Source organism: Pinus tabuliformis, chromosome 4_1, assembly GCF_031772625.1.
Source record: "Pinus tabuliformis cultivar Carrire ecotype Pingquan chromosome 4_1, CPIR1, whole genome shotgun sequence".
Lineage (NCBI taxonomy): Eukaryota > Viridiplantae > Streptophyta > Pinopsida > Pinales > Pinaceae > Pinus > Pinus tabuliformis.
In genome coordinates this window covers 43,165,774-43,190,372 of record NC_142303.1, presented here as the reverse complement: position 1 = coordinate 43,190,372, position 24,599 = coordinate 43,165,774, and the positions used below count along the sequence as shown (strand labels likewise).

At 37.6% G+C, this 24,599-nt stretch overlaps 1 protein-coding gene across 1 annotated transcript in view; it reads right to left on the bottom strand.

Moving 5' to 3' along the window:
• The window catches only part of LOC149174084 (casein kinase 1-like protein 2), a 150,761-nt gene that overhangs the window by 96,783 nt on the left and 29,379 nt on the right, over window positions 1-24,599 (bottom strand). Inside the window, exons 2-4 of the mRNA XM_089420736.1 lie at window positions 17,944-18,026; window positions 17,791-17,854; window positions 17,565-17,710 (exon numbers count right to left, since the gene is read on the bottom strand). Coding sequence (XP_089276862.1) covers window positions 17,565-17,710; window positions 17,791-17,854; window positions 17,944-18,026 — 293 coding nt within the window. The remainder of the gene's footprint in view (window positions 1-17,564; window positions 17,711-17,790; window positions 17,855-17,943; window positions 18,027-24,599) is intronic.

Here is a 24,599-nt window from a genome sequence, read left to right as displayed (position 1 = left end):
CAGTACGAATTCCATTTGAAGCACTCTCTCACAAGCAAGTTCGATATCTCTTAAAGCTGGAAAAAGTGTGAAATAGAGGAAGAAAAGGAAGTGCGAGTTTGGTCTAGGAGAAGGAAAGGAAGAAGATCGAAATTTTGGGGCATCTATCTCTCTCTCGTGCCCTGGTTTTGAAGATCAAAGTTCTCTTGTTGATGTCGTAGCCAGTTGTCGTATGTTGCTGCTATGAGATCAAAGTATTTGTGTGAATGTTGTTGTTGTTGGATGTTGCTACCTTTAGAAGTTGTATTGGGCCAAGATCGAAGTTTCTAAGAGAAGATCGAAGTATTCCAGTGAAGATCGAAGTCTCCAAGGCAAGATAGAAGTTGTTGGGTCGAAGAAAGTGTTGCCACTATTGTTGTTGCTGCTGCAAGGTCAAGTAGGATCATCTGCAAGAGAAGAGGAAGGTTGACTTGGTGTGGAGGAAAGTTTGTGTTAAGGTCAAGAGTCTTGGAATATCTCCGGAAAACTATTGAAGGAAGAATCACTGATGGGGTTTACCCCTACAGGGGTTTTCCCCTGGCTATGAACCTACATCTAATGTCCATTGTTTAATGTGTTATTGCTTTGGTAATTGCTTGATGAACTAAAAGAAGGAAGATATAAAGAAAACTAATAAGAAGTCAAGAACATCACAAGTAATTATCAAGTATAAGAAAATATTTCTACCTTTCTGATTTTTTAACACTACCTTCAAGGACAATGTCTAACACAATAAAGGGAGAGAACAAATTGGAAGGACCATCACATTACATGGCATGGAAGAAGAGAATGGACCTCATTCTTGAAAAGAACAAAGTCTTGGATTTGGTCAAAGGAAAAGTGAAGAAACGTACCGAAGGATCTAGTGATGCAGATAAAGTGAAGTTTAGAGAGTCAGAAATATTGGCTATGACACTACTGGTAGAAAGTATAAAGGACAATCTTGTCCCATACATTTCCAACATAGACTATGCTCAAGAAATGTATGAAGCCTTACCAAAATTGTTCACTATCAAAAACATCAATCAAGTAGCAAGTCTAAAGAATGAGTTAAGGACCACAAAAATGACAATAGATGACACTGTGGCTTCCTTCTTTGTAAAGATAGCTAGAATTAGAGATGACCTTCTAGCCAATGATGAGATTGTACAGAGCTAGTGATTACTACATTATTGGGATTTCAACCTACATGGAGTGCTTTTGCTTCAGGACTCAACAGGTAGAAAGAAACTCCATCATTTGAAAAATTATGGAATGCATGCAACCAAGAAGAGATGAGAATCTCATTAGTATCCAACAACGAAGAAGAGAAATTTCCAAATGCATACTGTTGGACACCTAATCCTAAAGGGTTAGTGTGGAATTCGAATGGACAAAAGCAGTCCAAGAGACCTTGGGATCTGAATCCCAAGAGTCACCTATTGTACTATAAATGTGTATCTTATGTTAATAAAAAATGAACTCATTGATTTATCATTCACATTGTCTTGCTATCCATGTGAGTTTAACATGGTATCAGAGCCGCTTGTTTTTCTGTGGCCTGTTATGTGCATGTCAGTCCTGCACCTTTCCCTGACTCCGGCTATTTTAAGACTCTCTGTCTGACCCTTGAAATTATACCTGCGCTCTCCCTTGTGCGTTACTTATGCCCTCTGTCCTTCAAATTATTCCTGCGCTCTTGTCCTGACAATTTAAATTTCTTTGGCTTTCGTCACTGTTTATAAAAGTTTTTTGAAAAGCGCTGAGTTGGTCAGAAGCACTGAAAACGGGTCAAATACAGCCTGCCTGGATTGCATGAGAGTGTCGAGTAGGGTGATTTCTGACATTCAACGGCGTTTGTCGTGATAATGACATTAAACGTTTTTTGTCAGGCCATTTACTGCCGGAGATAAAGACACTCGTTAGAAGCCGAAGTTTCTTCACGAGACCTACCCATACGTTTTTACGTTACATTGTTTTTAATCAGGATGCTGCAAACGCTGGTGTGAGTTGGTAACTTCCTCTGCATTAGTTCCTTCTTTATTTTAATATTGTGGGTTGGGTCCAAATGGTTGTATATTCTTTGTGATGGATGGTGTTGAGAGGAGTCCAGAGCCCGTCGTGCATTGATTTGATCCGCTCTGAAAATTATGGTGTGTTGGTCAAACATGACCCTGTGTTGAATACGCTGGTTGAAACCCCTGCCGTGGTGAACTATGCATGTTGTTGTGCGTTAATGACCGATGTGAACGGTATGTGTTGTTCCATGTTGTGCATCAGTCATTTTTGAAGGCTGTGGTATACGTTGAACAGTTTTTAAAGATTGCGTTGAATATTTCTTGAAAATCGTGTGTTGAATGAGATGGTATGTGTTGCATTGAGCCCTCTTTTATAAACACCATGTGGTGCATTTCATGAGGTTTGTGGTATTATGTGTATCTGGCAGTGGATATTCTCGGTGCTCTGGTTTCCATACGATTCTCTATGTTGATTAAGCTGGTTATAACAGTCTCTACAACCCTGCCATTGCTCGGTTTATAGAAACACGCATTTCCATTACAAAATGAAATCTCAGTTCGCTGTGTTTAACATATGTCATTTGAAGGTCAGCTTGTTAGATGTGAAAGCCCTCTGCAAAAAACTGCTCGCTGGGGAGCGTAAAACTGCCTAAGGGAATATCTCAGCTCTTGTCGATAGGGGCATCTCTTGCCGCCAGCACAACGCCATCCCTTAAGGTCTCTACACCATACAATTTCTGTGGACATACTCAGAGATGTCCTTGTCGCTGCTCGCTACAAAACGCCCGAGGTGACCTCTGCAAGAGGAGAATTTCGGCTATTGTTATATTTGTGAGAAGATATTTTGTCCGGAAAACACACTTTGCAATATTTTGTGAGCCCGGTCTTGGATTCTTTCTTGCTTGATGAGGGTGACACTCTAGAGGAATATAAAAATGCTGCCGAACAGAGAAGAGCAGAGAAGTTGCAGCAAAAGGAAGCTGCTGAATTGGAACTCTTTCAGAATCTAGATCATGTTCGCAAGATCGAGTTTCTGCATGGTTTGAATGAAATGACGGATGAACTGCAGTCTTTCCTGGGATCTTTCGATGGTACCAGGGTTCTTACATGCGCAGACGTCGATGAATTCTTTCAGAATCTCAGAAGGAAGAGACCACGTCCAGATTGAATCTGTTAAAATTCATAAATTCTATCTTGGTATCAGTTGAATGCCATGTCTAACAGAGCCCTATCGTTGATGCCATTGAGGTGAGAGCCTCTTCAAGTGTTGTGAGAAGCACCCAGTCATCACCGAATTGTGTGTAGATAGCCGAGATTTATCTGACGCTGCAAGGGTCATAGCCGAGCCTTTGAAAGTAATTTCTTGGCAGCCAAGAAAACGTCCTGCAGTGTCCACACTGCTTCAGCGAACGAGCTAGATTTCTCCATTGACAGAGAACCGCTGCTTGCACCAGAGGAGAGAAGAGAAAAGTTCGATTTGTTGCAGGAGCAGAAGAGAAAAGGAGAAAAACACGTGGACGTAAGCACTGGTGCGGTGAGCTTCTAGTGTTGTTTAAGCGATCTGAGGGCACCGTGAATTCTTTGTTGTTGAAGATTTAAAGTTAATTTGTTTACAAAGTCAATCTTACTGCCAAGCAACTTGGGCTCGTTTTTTAGATGACCGGTGAAAATAAAAAGTGTGGTGTTGTGTAAATAAACCTGTGAGTGAGTGACTGCCTTTATTTTTTCCTCGGCATTGGAGTATAAATTTGCAGTCGCCTTTTCCAAGTAATAATGGTGATACTGTGCTAAATGGTGATACTGTGATATAGTCCAGAATCCTAAAGTGCCACGCAGTATTTGGGAGATTCGATTAGTTTATGTCAGTGACAGTTCTTTATTTTCACATTTATGTTGTATGAAAAGTTGAATGTGTTGAATGCCTGTCTTGCATTGCGGTCTCACACTGTTTGGTAGCTCAACAGCGCTTACAGAGCCTTGGCGTGGGCTCCCACCTTGCTCGTCTCATACTGATTGCTAAAATTAACAGTAAAACCAGCAGATGTCCTGGCACAGTTGGTAACGTTACTGAGTGCCCTGTTTCCTTGTGTGGAATTGTTGGAGAATTCGATCAAATTTGTAAGCTGCGTTGCTCTCATATATTTCAATACATGATGAAGTACTCAATAGAAAGAAACTGTGAAATATAGAATAGCGGCAGAGGTTTTCTGATTCAAAAGGGAAGGAGTATTTGAAGGATCCAAGCAAGTTTGCAGTTGCTGCTGCCCCAGTTGTGGAACTGCATTTAAAACTCATTATAGCTTCTGTTCTTTGATTCATTTGCTGCACATTTACAAAGGATTTTTCTGTGTCTTTGTACTGTGAATGGTGTTACTTTTACTCATTGAGTCATAGTTGTAATCAGTCTTTTAAAGGGGTGTAATTTTGACAATGAAGAATATGCCTCGAATTACTGAAATATTAGAGTTCTTAAAAACTCTCATACATTCCTCAGATCATGATACAGTGACAATAAGCAAAGCTTCTCTGGTTGATATTAGAACCTGTTTGTATAATGTACAAGAGAATATTGAGTTTTTGCAGCTTGAGACAAAGCTACAGCAGGAAGAATTAAAACAAAGGAGTCATCATTCTGACCCTGTTTCTGTTCAGAACAATGAAGCAGATTCCCATAAACAGCAAGTTAATATTGTTCAAGTTCATTCAGATCCAGTGCCCAATAAAGTAGCAGTTGTACATGCAGATGCAGAAACTAAGTCTGCACTTCCCAAGCCCATCATCAGACCTTGGGAACAGCTTGTCCACAACAAGCACAAAACTGGTCTTGGATATGACAAGGACTTGTCCTTTCATATTCCAGACTATGCCAAGCCCATTCAGTTTCAGAGTGTTGGATTTATTCATGACAGTTCACCTGCTCTTCATGACAGTTCAGCTTCAGCTGTTCCAGATTCTGCCCCTCTTCCACAGCAACAACAACAACAGATTGAGAAATGCCAACACTGTGATCGAGTTGGCCATCTGAAAGATCATTGTTTTGATCTTCATCCATGTAAGCACTGTCATAAAACCAGCCATTCTTCACACAGATGCTTCAGAAATAAACATCCTGCAAGAACAAAGATTCATCTTGGATGGATCGCTTCTTGGCAATGGGCATCAACAGCCAAGAAGATATTCCAAACACATGTCAGAACTTGTTCCAGAATATTGAACAGTCTTGCAGTTGAGTTTTCTCCATCTTCTCACCTTGTATCTGACAGGGGGGGAAATGATGGTCATCTACAAGCTTCAAAGTCACATCAAGCGAGCCTGAGCCACAACCCGCCACACCAGTTTCAGAGTTGTAGCCAGAGACAAGATGCCTGAACATGCCTTCAGTTGGCAATCTGGGACTTCCTCTAGCAGAAGACTTCAGCTTCTTGCCAGTTTTGGAAGAGTTCCAGGAATCGCAGAGTTGTTGGTCATCCTTAAACCATCACAGATTAAGAACACTTCCTCTAGCAGAAGACTCCAGCTTCTTGCCAGCTTTGGAAGAGTTCCAGGAATTGCATTAAGCATTCCAGAGTTGTTGGTCATCCTTAAACCATCACAGATTGAGAACACTTCCTCTAGCAGAAAACTTCAGTTTCTTGCCAGTTTTGGAAGAGTTCCGGGAACTGCACTAAGTGTTCCAGTGTTGGTGGTCATCCTTAAACCACCGCCCTTTTTTACCAACATTTCATAGAGCACATTCAGCCTAGTGCTGCCATGCATTTTTGCACATTTTGTATTACAGCTCTCTTCTTGGACTCATACATAACCCTTCGGATTAAGGGGGGGAATGTTGGACACCTAATCCTAAAGGGTTAGTGTGGAATTCGAATGGACAAAAGCAGTCCAAGAGACCTTGGGATCTGTGAAGTGTAAAAACTTCGGGATAACAGAAATATATATAGAAATACTTTATTAATAAATGAATAGACAGATGATGATGATTTACACTGGGTTGCCTGGCTTATATACCGCCATGGGCACCCTTTGGGAAAGGGCATGATCTTATGATCGTGCCCTTTCGTCTAATTAAAATTAAAATTAAATAATAACCTAATCTAACTAATTTTTTACATAACATTGCCTTCCTCTCGAAAGAATGCTTTGTCCTCAAAGCACAAGTAACGACGGATGTTGTTGAAGAATGATTCATTCTCCCAGAAAACGTCTTCTTCGGGTAAGCCCTTCCACTTGATCAGATGTTCTAAGATGATCAAGGTCTCACATTTTAAAAGGTCTTGGATTAATCTCTCAAGTTTCGTTTTTTGGTGATGTGGATATCGGTATGGCTTGATGTTGACAGGGTCTGATCTTGCCTTGACTTCTATTGTATGCTCAATTTTCCTATTAGGCTGCATCTTCATAGGTAGGTCTTGAAATACTTTTTCATGCTTCCGAATCAGATCTTGTATCTCTGATTCTTCTCTGGTCATATTTATCCTTGCAACATTGTTTTTTTCGTTTCCATCGAATTTAGGCATCTCGACTTTTGCCCGTTGCTGATATGTTGCTACTGGTTGAGGGAAAAAAGGGTGTTGATTAGTAAAGTTATCCCAGAGTTGCTTGTTTGTAAAGGCTGTGTTACTTGCTTCTTGGTGGGGTATCGCTGATTTTTTTGGGGGTTCAACTTTGTCATGAGAGTATGTGGACTTAGTGGAATCTAACGAGATGTGTTCTTGATTTTCTTCACCATCTTTTAATAGCTCTTCGGGTGTACAATTCGACTTTTTACACAGACTTTTCAGCATTGTTAAGACTTCTCTGAAGTTTACTTCTGTTTGAACATGTTGACTTTCCATCTTTATCTCTATTCGATTTGTCGTATCTTCAAGATTTTTGATTTTGTCCGCTTGCTCCTCAAGCTTGCTCTCGACTTCATTTAATCTTTTACTGACCTCGTCGTGGTTGTTATTTATCTTTTGCTCTGCATCCAACAACCTTTTTTGGAAATCCGCCATTGTCATTATCGACATTGAGCGGGTTTGCGGGGGCGTGTATTTATTTGCCAGCTAAAATATTTTTCCTCCCTATTTTTTTTTTCTTTCTCTCTATATTAGCTAAAATAAATTTTATACATATAAATTTTAATTAATTAAAATAAATTTAATTAATTAAATTAACATACATATATATAATTTTTAATTAATTAAATTATATATATATATATAAATCTTTTTAATTAATTAAAATAATTTTAATTAATTAAATTAACTTTTTATATATATAAAACTTATAACTAAATTAAATTATGTTTATATAAAATATATATATAATTAATTATATATTATAATATATATTTTTAATATTATATATAAACAAATGTTATATATATATTATATATAATATACGGCACGTTATATTTGAAAATATTTCAAAGTGTTTGTCGACGGTCACGTCCTTTCTTTCACTGTTCTGAAAAACACGTTATATTTACTTTACATGTATATCATAAACGTCTGGACAGTCTTCCGGCAATTCACAGCAATTGGACAGCGGACTGGTGCGGTTTGCTGGTAAATGTGAACAAGTGATATATATAACGGGTGGAATTAGTGCGGAACAGCGTGAGGGTTAAATGATGATGGACGCAAGGTGGACTGACGCAGGTAGGGAGGCAACAAGAGATGCGGGTATATGGTCAACAGATGACAGGGAATAAAAGTCGGACAGGCAACAGCAAGTGGACAGTGTGCAGATGCGACCGACAGTGGACGGTAGAACGGAACCTTCGATTGTTTTTAAAAAAATTACGCAGTACTCACCAAGCAGATTTTTGACGGAACCCTTGACTGTTTAAGTAGTAAGCCAGATGTTCAACGTAGTTTAGGTTTCAATTTCGTTCAGGTGTTACGTAGTTTTCCAAGGATGGCTACAGGTCAACGGTGGTGTGAACAGGTGACAATGCGTGGACACGAGTGCGGAACAAGTGAGCGGAAGAACCGTTCGCTGTGCTATAGTGAGCCCAGGAGCGACTGGCTCTGATACCAAATGAAGTGTAAAAACTTCGGGATAACAGAAATATATATAGAAAATACTTTATTAATAAATGAATAGACAGATGATGATGATTTACACTGGGTTGCCTGGCTTATATACCGCCATGGGCACCCTTTGGGAAAGGGCATGATCTTATGATCGTGCCCTTTCGTCTAATTAAAATTAAAATTAAATAATAACCTAATCTAACTAATTTTTTACATAACAATCTGAATCCCAAGAGTCACCTATTGTACTATAAATGTGTATCTTATGTTAATAAAAAATGAACTCATTGATTTATCATTCACATTGTCTTGCTATCCATGTGAGTTTAACACATACTCCACTTCTCACAAGAAAGGAAACTTCAAGAAGTCAAAAGGGCTAAGAAGGACGGTAGATATGTCCAAAATAAAATGCTACCAATGTCATAAAATGGGTCACTATAGAAGTGATTGTCCTGACAATCCGAAGAATAAAAAAAGGAATAGGGGCCAAGCTAATGTTGTTGAAGAAGGATCTCCAAAGAAGAATAAAACTGAAGAACTAGATATAAGGGACTTACACTACTAAGTCCTTTGTTCTAAGCTTTAGTCGTTTAATTTTTTATTTCTAGTATTTCTAGGTTTAACATATTTTGGAAAAACATTTTTGAATTGTTTTTATAACGTTATAGGTATCCCTCAAGCATGGAGGGCGCCCTCACCATCTTCCAAAGAAAAGTATCTTATTACCTTTTCATTTTTAGTTTTCCTCACTTATCTAAGTCTGCTTGCATTAAATATTAATCACATTTCTATTCATATTTTCCTTGTTTAGGAAAAACTTGCTAAAGACTCAAGAATTATGGAAGAAGATCTCATAAGACAAAAATATTGGGGCTACAAGGTTTGTTAAGAAGCAACAGGTATGCCTTAAACTATAAGTTTTTCTCTCTTCATAAAGGTATATTCATTCTTGATAAACTATTCTACATTACTAACATTATTGTGTCTAGCTCTCTTGAATCATAAAGATTCTTGATTGGTTGATTCATCATTAGATAAATCTACCCTCCTCATACCTTTGATTATTCTTGTGGAACTCTAGAAAGGTTCTTTGTAAAACCCTAACTTATGGGTATGTCAATGATAATGTGTGAACCCCTAGCCTACTTAGGGTTATTGATAAAGTCTAAAAGAATGTTTGATGCTGTGATGAAGTCATGTTTGGGGTTTTTGGTATGGTTATGAAAACCCTAACTTGTTACAGTTGAATGGTGATGTTTGAAATCGCAAACCTTTGAAGTATTGATAAATTAGGGTTTTCTATGTTTTGTATTGAAACCCTAGATCATTAGGGTTTGGTAGGGTGTATAAGCAAGACCTGTATTAATGTCCTAGAAATGAAATCCTAGGTGTATGTGTGTTTGTCCAATCGAAACCCTAGTCTAATCAAATTGTTATATGTCTGACTTTAAAATATTGATTTTTGTGTCATTGGGTTTGAATAAAACATGTTACGATATGCTTGTGCATGATGAAGGAATCCTAGATATATGTGTTGATGGTCATGAGTCCTCGGGTTTGGAACTAAGCCCTAGTCGAAGTTTGATTCTCTAGGATGATAGTGTTTGTGAGTTCTAGGGTTTCGTAACTAAACCTTAGTAGAAGTTCAATTCTCTAAAATATGATGACAAGTGTGATAATGTGAGAATTATGAAAGATTGTTGAAATCTGAAATTGAGCTATGATTAACGTTTGATTGTTGAAGCTTAATGGTTCATGTATGAAATCTAGGATCTTGCACTAAATTCTAGTAGAAGTCTAACATATGAGCTCTAAAGTTGTTAGATGCATTACAGAAATATATTTGTTTGAAATGCTTCTAGGGTTTGCAATATTTTTTAGAAGGGTATGCCATACCTTTGGAAGAAGTATTGAAGCCCTAGATATAATTAAGGTTTTTATCTTGATTGAGATGCTAGAAGTCTTGATGTTGAAATGGTTTATGACAAAACCCTAGCATGGAGTTGAATTATAAAAGTATGTGTTTCTTGTTTGTGAAAATCACTAAGTTTAGGGAGTTGATGTCTAATGTCGAATGCTTCCATTATTATATGATTTTGACATAGTTAACTTCATGCTTCTATATAAATTTTGTTGTACTTGCTATCTAAGTTGTGCAGGTACATAATCTTCAAGATAGTGAAGATGCTCGTAAATAAAGTTGATATGATAAGCATGGTGAAGAAAGTTATATGAATGATGATGGTCATGAAAAGTCTAATAAGAAGGATGGAAGCCATGAAGGATTCTCCAATGTCGTAGAAAAGAAGTGGAGCTCCCTAAGTTAAGAGGGAGCTTGGATGAAAGAAATCTCCCTAAGTTGAGAGGGAGCTTGGATGAAAAGAATCTCCCTAGTTGAGAGGGAGGGCATATCATAGACATGATGGACACTTTGAAAGAAGAAATTGGAGAATACATTTTGAGGGGTTATCGAGATAAGAAAAGCAGGATCTATCTGTAGAATATGTTGTTGCATGTTAAGTAGGAAAGGAAGATGTATGATTGAGAAATCTTCTGTCAAGATTCATTTGAAAGTCCTACTGTGATAAATTGAGAAGCAACATCTCACTGTCTGAAAGACCCCGGAGGTTTGTGTTTACTTATGTACATTTGAAAGTTTGTTACTAGTTGGGATTGTGTTTGTACAGGAAAATCTCTCAGAGATTTGATAACATGTTGGTTACACGAGAGAGATTTGTTACTGATCTATTTGATCGGGGAGTATTTGTTACCGATTGGAATAATCAGGAGTGTTGAGGCTTTCTGTGTAAGACACATTGCCTGGGAGGACATCTGGCCGGCACTTTGTGTTGATGTCTAGATCCCAAAGTACGGAGGATGGCATTGGTCATAGAGCTCTGACCTCAGATACGCACCTAGATCCCTGGGTTGATGGTTAGCAAGTCTAATGGTACCTAGAGACACTGAAAGATTTAGTCCATCGTAGCCCCACCTGAATAAATTGACCTGGCCGAGAATCTAGTCTATGGCATCGTGAGAGCCTAAACTGTTAAAAGACATTAGATAGATTGCCCTAGTCAGGAATCTAGTCCATGGCATTGTAGTGCCTAAATTCTTCACAGTTCATGTGTTTTGAGATCTTCCTTGTACTTGTACATATGAATACCTCCCTAGTTAAGAGGGAGTGTTGAAATATGTAATTAGGTTTGGTCTTCATAAATGCATTTGAGTCAAAATGAAATGTATTTGTCAAAAAGAATGAAGAAAATATTATTATTATTATTATTATGACTTATTAAAGCATGGGTTTAATGCTTGGGTCATCATATTTTAGGTCAAAGTCCCCATTGAGGACTTCTAGGATTTATTATGAGTCATTAGAGTCATTGTCCGTTAAAAGAGACCCTTCTTGGGCTTTTGAATCATGTAAAAAGAATTAATATAGAGTCAAATATATTCGTTTGGAGCATTCACTCTCTCCCTCATAAGTTCGACATCCAAAAGCAAGAAGTTGGGAAGTGCAAAGTTGGAAAAGGGTTGGAAAAGGATGCGAAGTTTGGAGGAAAGAAAGAAGACATCAAAATCGAAATTTTGGGCCATTTATCTCTCACTCAAGTGGAGTATCTAGGGAGATCGAAGTTTTTCTTTGTCTAGTCGAATTTGTTGCTGCTAGTTGTTGGGTCGAAGCTGCTAATGCAAGTTGCTTCTGCTAAGTTGAAGTTGTTATTGAAAGGTATTCATCTGCAAGGAGGAAGTGAGGGCTGACTTGGTGTGGAGGAAGTCTTTGTCTAGGTCAAGAGTCTTGGATTATCTCGTGAAACTATTGAAGGAAGAATTATTGAGTGGGTTTTCCCCTAGACAGGGGTTTCGCCCTAGTTGTCTGCCTATATTAGGTGCCTGTGTTATTGCTTTGGTAATTGCTTGATGAACTAAAAGTAAAAGAAGAACATAAAGATAAAAGAATCACAAGTAATTATCTATGTAAGAAAATATTTCTGCCTTTCTAATTTTCTAACAAAATATGCACTAGACCTTTAATGTGCCACTGAGTTTATTGTTGTAGCCTATTGTTGATGCACGACAGTCCACACAATATCAATAATTATTAAATGCATATAGAGAGGAGCCAGTGCATAATAACAATGTTGTTGCCAAGAAATACCTGTACTAGATCACTGTAATGTTACTGCAACCTCAAATCAGACCACTGTAGCTATCTATCAGTCAAATGTAGCACGAAATCAGACCTATATCAGATCTCTGCAATAGTAAATATCAGCCCTCTAATGATTAAAATCAGTCGCCAAATAGCCAAGAATGGTACCCAAACATTTATGTGTTACCTTATTATTGGGGACTGCCAAAATTGCTTCGGATTTAAGGTGTTTTGACAGCCAGAAAAAAGAGTAACAGTGGAGAGGGATAAAAACATAGAGGCCTGCGGCCAAGCCTAAAGAGGGCCCTCAATGGATTAGATATGTAAGGACAAGCTCTTAAGGCATAAAACCAATGATAAACCCCTCAAACCCTTGCCCAAAAATTGATCTAGGCCTGCAAGACAAAGTATTAGTCCTTAAAAACACTTACAAAGATGAATTTAGGCCCCTATAGGGCTGCGGCACTCTTACAGAGGCTGAAAAGTGGGTGCAGCTAGGGCTTTTAGCCCTCAAATCCCTACGGCTAGGCCAAACAAGCCTCAAAATGTTTAAAAATGTCAAAACATGACCTCAACCTTGAGAATCCACCTGCAAAATAACTTCAGAAGATAAATGCTCAAGCAAAACCCTAGTTGCAACAGCGAAAAAGCCCTCTAGGCTAGCGACTTCCTCAAGGAGGCTGGACATTGCAAAATTATGACTTGGGTCTTGTAGTTTGAGGTGCCTAGACACCAAATCAACCCTTATAGGCTGAACGACTTGCTTTCTTAGGTTGTATGGCTCTGTCCAAGGTTGAAAACCCCTCCAAACCCTAGTTGTCTAGGTTAGGTGAGGACTAGGACCCTTACAATTGAGTTTGTCTTTGAAATTTTAGTCCTTTGGTGTAGGAATTTACAGGTTAAGTTCCTCAGACAGAACACCAAAGGACACCGCTCACAAACAAATCACAGATCAATACACCAGTATTGTTGACGTGGTTAAAACCCTCTAAGAGGGAAACAGTCCACGGCCTAAGCCAACGTGGCCACTTCAAGCAATTTATTAATAAAAGAATGAAAATTTACATAAGCTTCTCTCATGAACGGTTACTATACAAATGACCCTCCATGCTCTTTAAATAGAGATCATGGACCAATCGGGTGTTAAGCCACGGATCAAGTGTCAATAATACAGAGGAGAGAATGAACCGTTGGATTGTAAGTTACAAAAGTACATAGTAAAGAAACACCCCTTACCTAACTCTATACTAGACCAAGTTATACTTAACTATTTCCTATGTCTTGGAATATCCTAACATTTGGCACCTAGAAGATGAATAAATAGTGCCCAAGACACAAGATCTAGAAATTTCTCAAATAAAACCCCAAAATTATTATTTACAAATAAGAAAAACAATTTACAAGGGTTATCAAAATTTACAAAATATCTACAAATTATTTACAATAATCTACAAGAGAATATTGGCTATAATTAGCAAATAATTCATTTATAACCCAAGAATAGATAAGATTATTTGATAAAAATAGTTTTAATTTTAATGCACAAAACCAAACTTTGCACAATAGATTTGTTAGATAAGCTCACGGTCCAAACAAAATGTGATCACCTCAAATTCCATGAACTTGGGCTTTCCCCAAGGGCTGAATTACTAGAAATATCTCTATACACTTGAAAAATAGATCATTAGTTTCATAGGGGTTTGATTCACACAAATAGGCTAGAGATCTAGAGATACCTACTAGATCTACCATCTTCTAAGTGTTTATGCTAGCCCAAAACCTAAAGCAAGATACTTGTGCTAATAGATAGTCCAACCATTGGCTATGAAACAATAATCTTCAATGGTAGCACAAAATTAGAGCATTAAACACATTCAGAACATACCATGAAACATTAAGCGAGAGATACCCTAAATTGCAACCCCAAAGTCTTTATTAATGCAAAAAATCCAGGAGAGCTTAGCTCAGTACAAAAAAATTTGATCTAGTGAGATCAAGATACAATGAAGAGCTTGAGAGCTTACTTAAATAAAATAAAAATGAGGGAAAAAACCCTCCAATGGAAATAGTGGCTAGTTGCATCGATCCATGACTTGATCTTGGAGGGGAAAATTTGAACCCTTGATTAGCTGGGACAAATCTCCAAAAAATTTCGACCTTCCTTATTCACTGTGCTGACAAGGTCAAACTTTGACTTTTGGACCATGGAGGACCTTCAAAAAATAGAATTTTCATTACTTGTGCAAAATAATTCTCTGCTTGGCCCAAAATTTTGATTTGCTGGAAAATAGCATTCTCTGGCCCAACAAATTTTTGGACAGGGTCCTTTTTCCTTGGAAATGAGGCATTTTATCTTTGACTTGAATTTTTCCTTTGAAAATGGCCTCAAATAACTTTTTGATGAATTTTCCACTTGGAAGGTAATTGATTTTCCCTTCATTTTATTTTTTAGATAATTTCTAGCTAATATTAATTTTATTTTTTCCAAAACTTAAAATTGAAAAGACTCAAGAGGGAATTAATTGTTTTTCTACCCTAAGTGTATCTAAAAAAAAATTTGGTAATGGTGTTCTAATTATGAGGAACCATTCACCAAAAATATTCCTAGATGACATTTTTACATAAAGATATTACAAATTCAACCCTTAGAAGGGAAAATACACATAGATAGACCACTTGTGACTCAACCAAATTCTGCAACAAGACACATGATCCAGTATGAAAAATACATAGACTCGATTAGGACTCGCCTAGGACCTTGTCAATGAGCTTCACCCTAGCTATGGGGTATATCTGAGAGAAAAACTCAGCCAATTATCTGCGTTTACAAACACAAATAATTTGGTGAGGTTAAAAAACTCCCTAGAGTGAAACCCTTTGAGAAGAACCATAGGCTTACCTAGGAGTTGTTACATGGATGGCTAGTCATACTAGAATCATTTTCACAATACAATAACAGAATTTGGGATTACATTGACAAACTGGAAGCTTCATGATGATAATGACGTTGAAAAAAATTATCCCTGTGACAAGTATTCTGCTTCTTGGAACAATTGACACACGTGTGGTCAACAGTTCTGACATTTGCTCTAAACATGGGATAGTTGACCAAACTTCAAATGCAATTTGAGGGGTCAACAATGCCCTAAGGCCGAATTTCAGCCTCCTTGTTCTACTGAGAAACCCATAAATTTTGGACCCTACAATTGCCCATAATTTCAGCCCCCTGCAACAGAACTGCCCAGAAAAAGTGTGAGTTGTGAGAGAGAGACTATCCACACGCGCAAGCTTGAAACTTGAAAGAGAGAGAAAGATATGCAATTTGTCCTTCTTTTCATCCTCCTTATACTTCTTGTCCTTCGCTTGCTTATCCAGAAGATGCTTGATGAGAGAATGCAAATTGGTGCCATTAGCAGGTCGAACTAGGGTTGAACGAGCATGTCTCTACCTGGGCCGCCCTAACGAACTTGGAGCCAATAATTTCAAATTCAAAAATTCAAATTTTATTCTTTCAAAAGTCCTAATGAGACTTGACTCAATATATTTTTCTTTTGACTAGCATTTAAAATTAGCTTTACGATAATAAATATAAATGCATCAAGGGCCAAATATATATTATGAAGACCGACCACAGTTACAAAACTTCAGTTAAGTACTCTGACTTTAATGTCCTCATCCATACATCAACAAATTGTTCAACCCTAGAAGAAAAGTGCCTGCATCTGTCTCTCTCAAGAGCAATACTGAGTATATGATATGAATCTTACGTAATGAGCAAAACTCTACCTGCAACAAAGCATACAAGCTCCAATTCAATTCCACGTACTGTCACACTGTCACTTTCTTACTGCACACACATGTATACATTCAATGATGAATTGCAGACTGTCAACTGAAGATGTGAATACTTCGCACTAGAAACTGTAAGGTTAGTATGCTTTGCACGTTCGAAGAAAACTTTCATCCAGCTCTGGCCTTCATTAGAGCAGAACGCCCATCGTACCATAATAGATCAGTGTCAGCACAAGTCAAGATGAATAAATCCCCTTACATACCAGTACGCTTACTAGCTCCTTTGCATACGAAAACAAGTAATTATTAAATCAGATCAGGATAGGTCATTAGGTCAAATGGTCTCATTTTGCCACTAGACTAAAGATAAGAGTTCTACGCATTAGACACCGCCTCAGACCTTTCGGATCATTGACATATAACCATTCCTCAGATCGACACTTCTATAACAGCCAAGCTTTGGGACTGAATTTGACCTTAACTACTCAGGATAGGCCTCAAGACATCATGAGTATAATCACGCTGTTGTCTCTGCCTTCTTCAAGTCTGTAGATCTGACACTAACCCTTGACCTCAATCTTTGCAAAATACAATATCAAAACATCCATACCTTAGAATATACAGCTGCCACTTATTTGCCACAGGTTTGTTTTCAGGTTCTAACACAAATTCTCAAATCAGCCCTTTGAGTTCAGGTCTAGATCTGGTTGACAACAGTCCTAAATCATGTCGGACCTACTCCTTTGCTTACTGTCAGAACCATCCTTAATTAACCCTTCCTGAATTCCTAACATGCAATGTAGGACACTACACATGGTCCAACGAGCCAAAAAGCTTATGCTGATTCGCAAAACGACAATGTTCCACCATATTCAAGTACAACTTTGACATTGTAACAAACTTGACTAGAAAAGGAATAAAATACCTAAAATATTGCCCAGCCAAATTAACTGTAGGATAAAAAACCAGTATTTGGCAATGTTAACTTACTTTTTCTGGCTTCCCAAAATCTAAGTTGCATGAAGCGCCGAAATGTTCTGAAATTTCCAAAACGGGTACGTTTAGAAACGTCACCACCCAAAAATGGAAATGTTGGCTGAAACGACAGTCGAGACTCGAAACGTCATATATGTTTTATATATATATATATATAAAGAAATTTATAAATAGGTGAATAACACACTATCTTGCAAGGAAAGAGGGAATAAGACCCATAGATGACAATTGAGAAGGAAATACAAGTCTATATTAACTCTCATAGATGATTACATGATGGTTGAGTTTCGGCCGAGTTTCACCCAAGTTTCGGAGTTCGGGTACAGGTACGGCCCGCAACATCAGGTTCATAGAAGTTTTGTTCAACATAGCCCAAAATGGGGAAGGTTGCTACACTAGAATACAGCATCAAATTCTAGCTTTAAACACAAGGAATATCAACATGCATTCTAGTTTATTTATGTAAAGTTGTAAGCCTGTCCAAACCAGGAAACCAAGGGGTATTACACTAAGAAAACAGAAACTGTGAGAGCAACGGTAACATTTTCTATTACAGTAGATAAGCATGGGATGATTATTACTTACCACATCTTTTGCAACACCAACCTCAGGTGCTGCTGGGGTTTTGTGCTTAGATAAATTACCAGCATTCAAAACAGTCCCCGAAATTCTTTTACGAGCACCATCAGCAGCAGAATTGCTCCATGGATTATCCCTATTATCCTGGCCACCTGAAAACTCCAAAGGATAAATAGTTCAACATAATTGTTACAGTTAGGCAGCATTCAAATCCATTATCACATGAACATACCTGACTGCTTATTTGCAGTTGCACCAACTGCTCTGGTCCCACTACTTGTTCCTCCAGGAGCACCCTGAAAAACAATAACCAAATCTAAGACTGATATTTGATAGAATGGACTTAACTCCATTGAAACTAACTTCATACAGGAAAACTACTCACAATAGTCAGTTGGGGCATGTTTCCAATCTGTGTCTGTTGGCACTTTAAAATGGTCCAGTCGAATACATAGTCAAATTGAAAACCTGCATTCTCAAGACATCGAGAAAGTTACCTATAGAAACATATTAACCCAACGACTATAATAATCATCCCAATTCTAAAATATGTTTTATGCAAAACAAATTTGCCATTATGAATAGTAAAAAAGTTTGAAAAGCTTAGCCATAACATAACCAAAAGATTCACTACAAAATTTGGATGGTATTTTCCAAAATATTTGTGACACAGGCGATACATACAGACTGGTATTGCGATATATCATAATTCTTTCAGCATGCCGATAATATACCCTTGAATATTTCATTATTTTTTAAGAGTTCTGAATATAATGATATATCACCAAAACATGTGTCCTGCTCTGGCACCATTACTTGGTCCTCCAGGAGAGATATATCGCCAAAAAAATTTCCTCGCTCTGCAATAGGTGAGACATAATCCATTTTTTAATCTTTATTGCCTCAATTTGAAAAGCAGAAGAAAGGGATTAAGTGCAAAGGAGAATTTCACCATTTTTCATTGAGTTGAGGAAGGAGAATTATGTGTTGTCGTCCCATTTTTGGCTTTTATTATAGAGTGGGTATTGAATCACATTAAATTTTCCATAATCTCAGGTATGTATAACAATTTTAAGCATGTATTGTGTTTGTGTCTAGAGTTTTGAGATAGCGTTTACAATTTACATTAGACTTCCTTCTTCCTGCCAGCTTTTAATGAGAGATTAACTTTTACATTGATTTACTTTTCCTTTTTACTCCTAGGTTCAATCACTTCCCTAACAGAATGTGGAGTAGAAATACTTAGACAACAAATATCAGAAATTATATATAGTTTATTAATAATGATTGAATGATTTACAATGAGAGAGGCCCTGGCTTAAATACGGCGCTAGGTGCTTCTTGGTGAATGGGCATGATCAAAGATCATGCCCTTTTGCCTAACTAACTAATAGTTATGGATTATTTTTTACATATAATGACCTCCAAGAAGCTTCTTTTTCTGGTAAGTCCTTCCACTTAATCAGGTATTCTTTGATTACTCGTGATCGCAATTCCTTTTCCCTGATGGAAATGATACCTTCTGGTTCTAGAATAATCCTTCATTCGTCATCTAAAGTCGGAAGTTTTGTCTACGCTGATTGATGTTCACCAAGTGCACTTTTAAGGCAAGATACATGGAAAATGTTGTGAACACGACTTTTATTGGGAAGGCTTAAATTGTATGCTACTTGGTTGATCGTTTTGTTGATCTGGGAGAGTCCATAAAAGTTTAAAACCTTGGTGCCAATTTCCTTTTTCCCCTTTGTTTTAAGGACAACTACTTGTAAGGCTGGAGTTTAACAAATACCCACTCTACAACTTCAAATTCTATCTCGGTTCTATTTTGGTCAGCTTGCTGCTTCATACAATTCCTTGCATTATTTAAATTTTCTTTTAGAGTTTGGACGAATTTTTGGGTTTCTTCTAACTGGTTTTTAACAATTGGAAGCTTCGTCTCAATGATAGCAAAGTTCTTCCATTTCGGAGAGGTTCGTAACCATACAGAGCTTGAAATGGAGTCATTTTCGCTGACGTGTGGTAAGTGGAATTGTACCACCATTCAGCGAGATGTAACCACTGAACCCACTTATTTTGTTTGTCTGTGGCATAACAATGTAAGTAGGCTTCTAAACATTTATTGACAACCTCTGTTTGGCCATCTGTTTGAGGATGGTAAGCTGAACTAATTTTGAGGTAGGTTCCTATATGTTTGAAGAATTCCTTCCAAAAATTACCTTTAAATTTGGCATCTCTATCGCTCACAATGACCTTGGGAAATCCATGTAATTTGTAAACATTTTTGCAAAATATCTCAACGATTTGTTTTGTTGAGTCTGATTTCCTCATTGCAATAAAGTGAGCATACTTTGTGACTCTGTTGACTACTACAATAATTTTAACATTACCATCAAACACAAGTAAACCTTCAATAAAGTCCATTGACATTACCTCCCATTTCTGATTCGGAATGTTAAACGGATGAAGTAGTCTGGGTGTCATACTATTTTCATTTTTATTCCTCTGGCATTTATCGCATTCGGCTACATATTTTTGAATATCATTACTCATTCCCTTCCAAAAGAATGACTAGCGTGCGTTATATTAGATTTTAAGGAATCCTACATATCTGGCTGACAGTTAATCATGAGACTCTTTGAGAACCTTGGCTTTAAATTTGCAATCTGCATTCAGATAAATTCTTCCCTTGTACCATAGAATATCGTTCTTCCATTCAAATTTTGAATTCTGACGAAGATTATTGATTATAGCACTTGTTTCTGGATCTTTTGCATATTCACTTCGAATTTCATTAAGCCATTCAGGCACAACCACTGAAATCAGCTACTACGTTATCTTTCCCTTTCTTATGTAATATATCCATGTCAATGGTAGTGATTTTTTCTATCCATTTTTGTTGTTCTGTAGATAGCGTTTTCTGTTGCAGGAGATGCTGAAGACTATTATGATTTGTTCGTATTAAGAACTTACTTCCTAAGAGATATTGTCTCCATTTGGCTAATGTGTGCATAATAGCAAGCATTTCCTTGTTGTATGTAGACTTAATACAGTCTTGCTTATTTAGCTTCCTGCTTTCAAACACGATTGGGTGACCATCCTCCATTAGTACTACTCCTATGCCAAAACCTAAAGTATCACATTCAATTACAAATAGTTTTGAGAAGTCTGGAGTTGCCAATACAGGGGCATTAGACATAACTTCCTTCAAGTCTTCAAAACACTTTTCTGCTTCATCATTCCATCGAAATGAGTTCTTCTTTAGAAGGTTCAATAAGGGTGTGGTTATATGGGCGTAGTTTTTAATAAATCTTCGATAATACCCAGTCAACCCTAACAATCCTCTTAGCTTGGAGATATTAACTAGTTTGGGCCATTCCTTTATAGCCTTGATCTTCTTAGGATCTACTTTTACCCCTTCGCTGGATATTACATGTCCGAGATATTCTACTTCTTCGTTCCCAAAAGTGCATTTGGACTCTTGGCATAGAACTGATGCTCTTCCAACAGAGTAAGAACTTTCTCCAAATGTTGTAGTTGCTCCTTCCAAGTTTTGTTGTGAATTAAAATGTCATCAAAGAACACTAACGCAAACTTCCTTAGATATAGACGAAATAGCTCGTTCATAGTAGCTTGGAATGTTGTCGGTGCATTGGTTAAACCGAAAGGCATTACTTTAAACTCGTAATGACCTTCATGTGTTCGGAACACAATTTTTGCTACGTCTTCCAATCTTAATCTGATTTGGTAATATCCTGACCTTATGTCCAATTTTGAGAAGTATTTAGCACCATGTAGTTCATCCAACATTTCACTGATAAAAGGAATTAGAAACTTGTTTTTAATTGTTATTTTGTTTAGTCCTTGATAATCGATGCATAATCTGAACGATCCAACTTTCTTTCGAACTAATACAACTGGAGCAGCATACAAACTTGGAATACCTTTTCGTGCTTTTGAATTAGCTCTTGGACTTTTGGTGCTTCTTCGTTGACCATATTCAAAGTTAACATTTCTAATTGATGACACTGTACTACATAAGCTGGTGCTCCCTTCCGAATCATTTTCATCATCTGGGATGATGATACAATTTGGTTCTCAGGTGGTTGGAACCCATATAACTTGTATTTCTACCCTTCCCATTTAAATTTTATAAATTGCTTTTGATGGTTGGCAGAGTAAGTACCGAGGGTTTGTAGCCATTGGATACCTAAGACCACATCCACTCCTCCTAATGGTACAGTGTAGAACGGAGATTCTAAATTAAAGTCTTGAATCTGCAATTTGACTTTATGGCATTTCCCTACCTTTTCAATTTCTTACTGTCAACTACCATAACCTTCATGTTGGGCATGGGAAATGTTAAAATGTTGAGTCTCTTCGCCATGGTTGAGTCCAAAAAATTGTGGGTGCTACCAATATCGATCAGAACCATTACATTGTTCTTCTTGATATGTCCTTTTAATTTTAATGTTTGGGGTTGTGATATACCTGTCATAGCCGATAATGATACTTGCAGAATGCTCTCGTCATCTGGTTCTGGAGAGAACTCTAGGGAATCTTCAAGTTCTATGTTTCATTCATCACTGTCTGAAAGCATTAGTTGCTTCACATTTATACAAGTCTTGGTCTCTTTTCCTTTAGCACACCTATGTTTAGGGTCCCATCTTTCGCCACAACGTTTGCACTTACCCTCTTTCATTCTTTGCATTTCCACGTTAGTTTTTCTCCTTCACGAAGATGTGGTAGAACGTATTTTGTGTTATTTGTGTTCACATCTTGGGAAAATCTTCGTCTCAAATATAATCTTTCAACCTTCAACCACTACAATTTTTCGTGCTTCTTTTCAGCAGCTTTTGCCTTCTGTCTGGCTACCTCTATAGAAGTGATGTCATGAAACTCAAGCTCAACCTAGATATAGGGTTTAAGTCCCGTAATGTATGACTAAATCAGACAAGTTTCTGATAATCCAGGTACTCTTATGGCCAAGGTTTCCCATTCTCGAGTGTATTCGTCCACATCTCCTTTTTGTTGCAACCTGGTGAGTGCTGAGAAGAACTCTTCTTCCTTGACACCTTGGAACCTTTTATAGAACACATTTTTGAATTTCCTCCAACTAATCGCAAGTGTCATCTTTTTCCACCACATATACCAATTATATGCTTCGCTTTCCATTTGCATGGAAGCATCCCTGATCATTTCGTCATCATTGTCAATACTGTAAATCTCGAAATATTCTTCTGCTTTATTGAACCAAGCAATGTTGCATTTTTCGCTACCGTCAAATTTGGATAGCTCAATTTTTGCTCTTCATTGATATGTAGCTATCGACTGGGCAAAGAAAGGGTGTTGATTTGAAAACGACAAATTGGTGTTTGGATTCCAGAGCTACCTATTTTGAACATTCGTGTTACTATTTTCTTGATTAAGCATGGAAGATGTCTTTGGAGACTCGGTTTCTCATGTGAGTCTGACGATTTTGACGAATCTGGAGAATTGAGATGTTGAGTGGCTTCATTATTTTGGGGTATTTGATCGAGAGTAATCTTCATATTGTTACAAATACAGGTCAACATCACCATAGCTTGATCCACCTTCACTGAAAGGTCTGCCTGATCCTTTTTAAATTCATTCTTGTTCTGCTCGAGTTGACTCTCTATTCTATTTGTTGTGCCCTGGGGCGGTTTGATTTTTTGGCCATGTCTGGTCACCTTAGCCTTAAGATCTATCAATTTTTTGCTAAAATCGGTCATTGTCATAGATGACGACATTAACGGGTCTACGGCGGTGTACATTTATCCAGCTTAACTATTTTTCTTAACTTGATCCAATATTTATTTATTTTTATTATAGAATTTATTTATTTATTTTAACTATATAATTAACTTATTATTTATTTATTTTATTTCTTTATTTATAAATTATATAATTATATTAATATATAACTATATAACTGAATAGAGACCTTTCCTTTGAATTTAAATGGGCAATGAAATGAAAATGAATTGTATGTCAAAGAAGGGCATGTCGACGGTGGAGAAGGGGGCAGCGAATAGGTGCAAGACGTCAGGAAGGCAGGGGACAGGTTGACGGTCGATGAATTGGTGGACAGCAAATACGGAGATGGAACGGTGGCAAGGAACGCAAGATGGCGGAGTGTGACTGCAGAGTCGTCGGGCACATAGGGACACAGATGGAGTCAGCAGACGTACGATCGGTGGCGTAGAACGATAGTGGAATGCAACTATGGTGATGTAGCGGAATTGATGAAATGTTGAAGACATCGAGCAGAGACATGGATACACAACAGACTGAAAATACAGGTGGAATGGGTGCAACATGGTTTGTGAGACAAAATCAAGGGTTGTGAATCAATAAACAGGAGTGGTAAAATTGCGAGCTATACCACTATCGATCTAGGACAAACTGCTCTGATACCAAATGGAGTAGAAATACTCACTTTAGACAGCAAATATTAGAAATTATATATATTTTATCAATAATGATTGAATGATTTACAGTGAGAGAGGCCTTGGCTTAAATACAACCCTAGGTGCCTCTTGGTGAATGGGCATGATCTTTGATCATGCCCTTTTACCTAATTAACTAATAGTTATGGATTAATTTTTACATAACAGAATGCCAAACAAAGATGAAAGGACCCTAAACTACAAGGATCCCTGCCACACGTGCGCAGAATTTAGGGTTCTTGTACAGTGATATCGAGTCTGCTCCTACATCTCAAGAAACATCCCGTTTGGTCAAAGAAGGAAGGAGTCTACTTGAGAAAATAACATTACTAAGTATAGAATAGAAACATCTCATATAAAGCTCTCTCAAGAAAGGTCTATCTCTAGACAAGCAGCAAAGAAGGAGGACGAAGTGTTGGGGAGCAAAGTACCGGAAGAAGTCTATGTGTCGGGAACAAAGTGCAAAAAAGAGGAGAGGACTTGACTTGTGCTTGGAGGACATCCTAGTCAAGGGTCTAGGGTTTGGCATTGATCAATAAGAAACTCCAATAAGAGAAACTTACCGGAAGGGTTT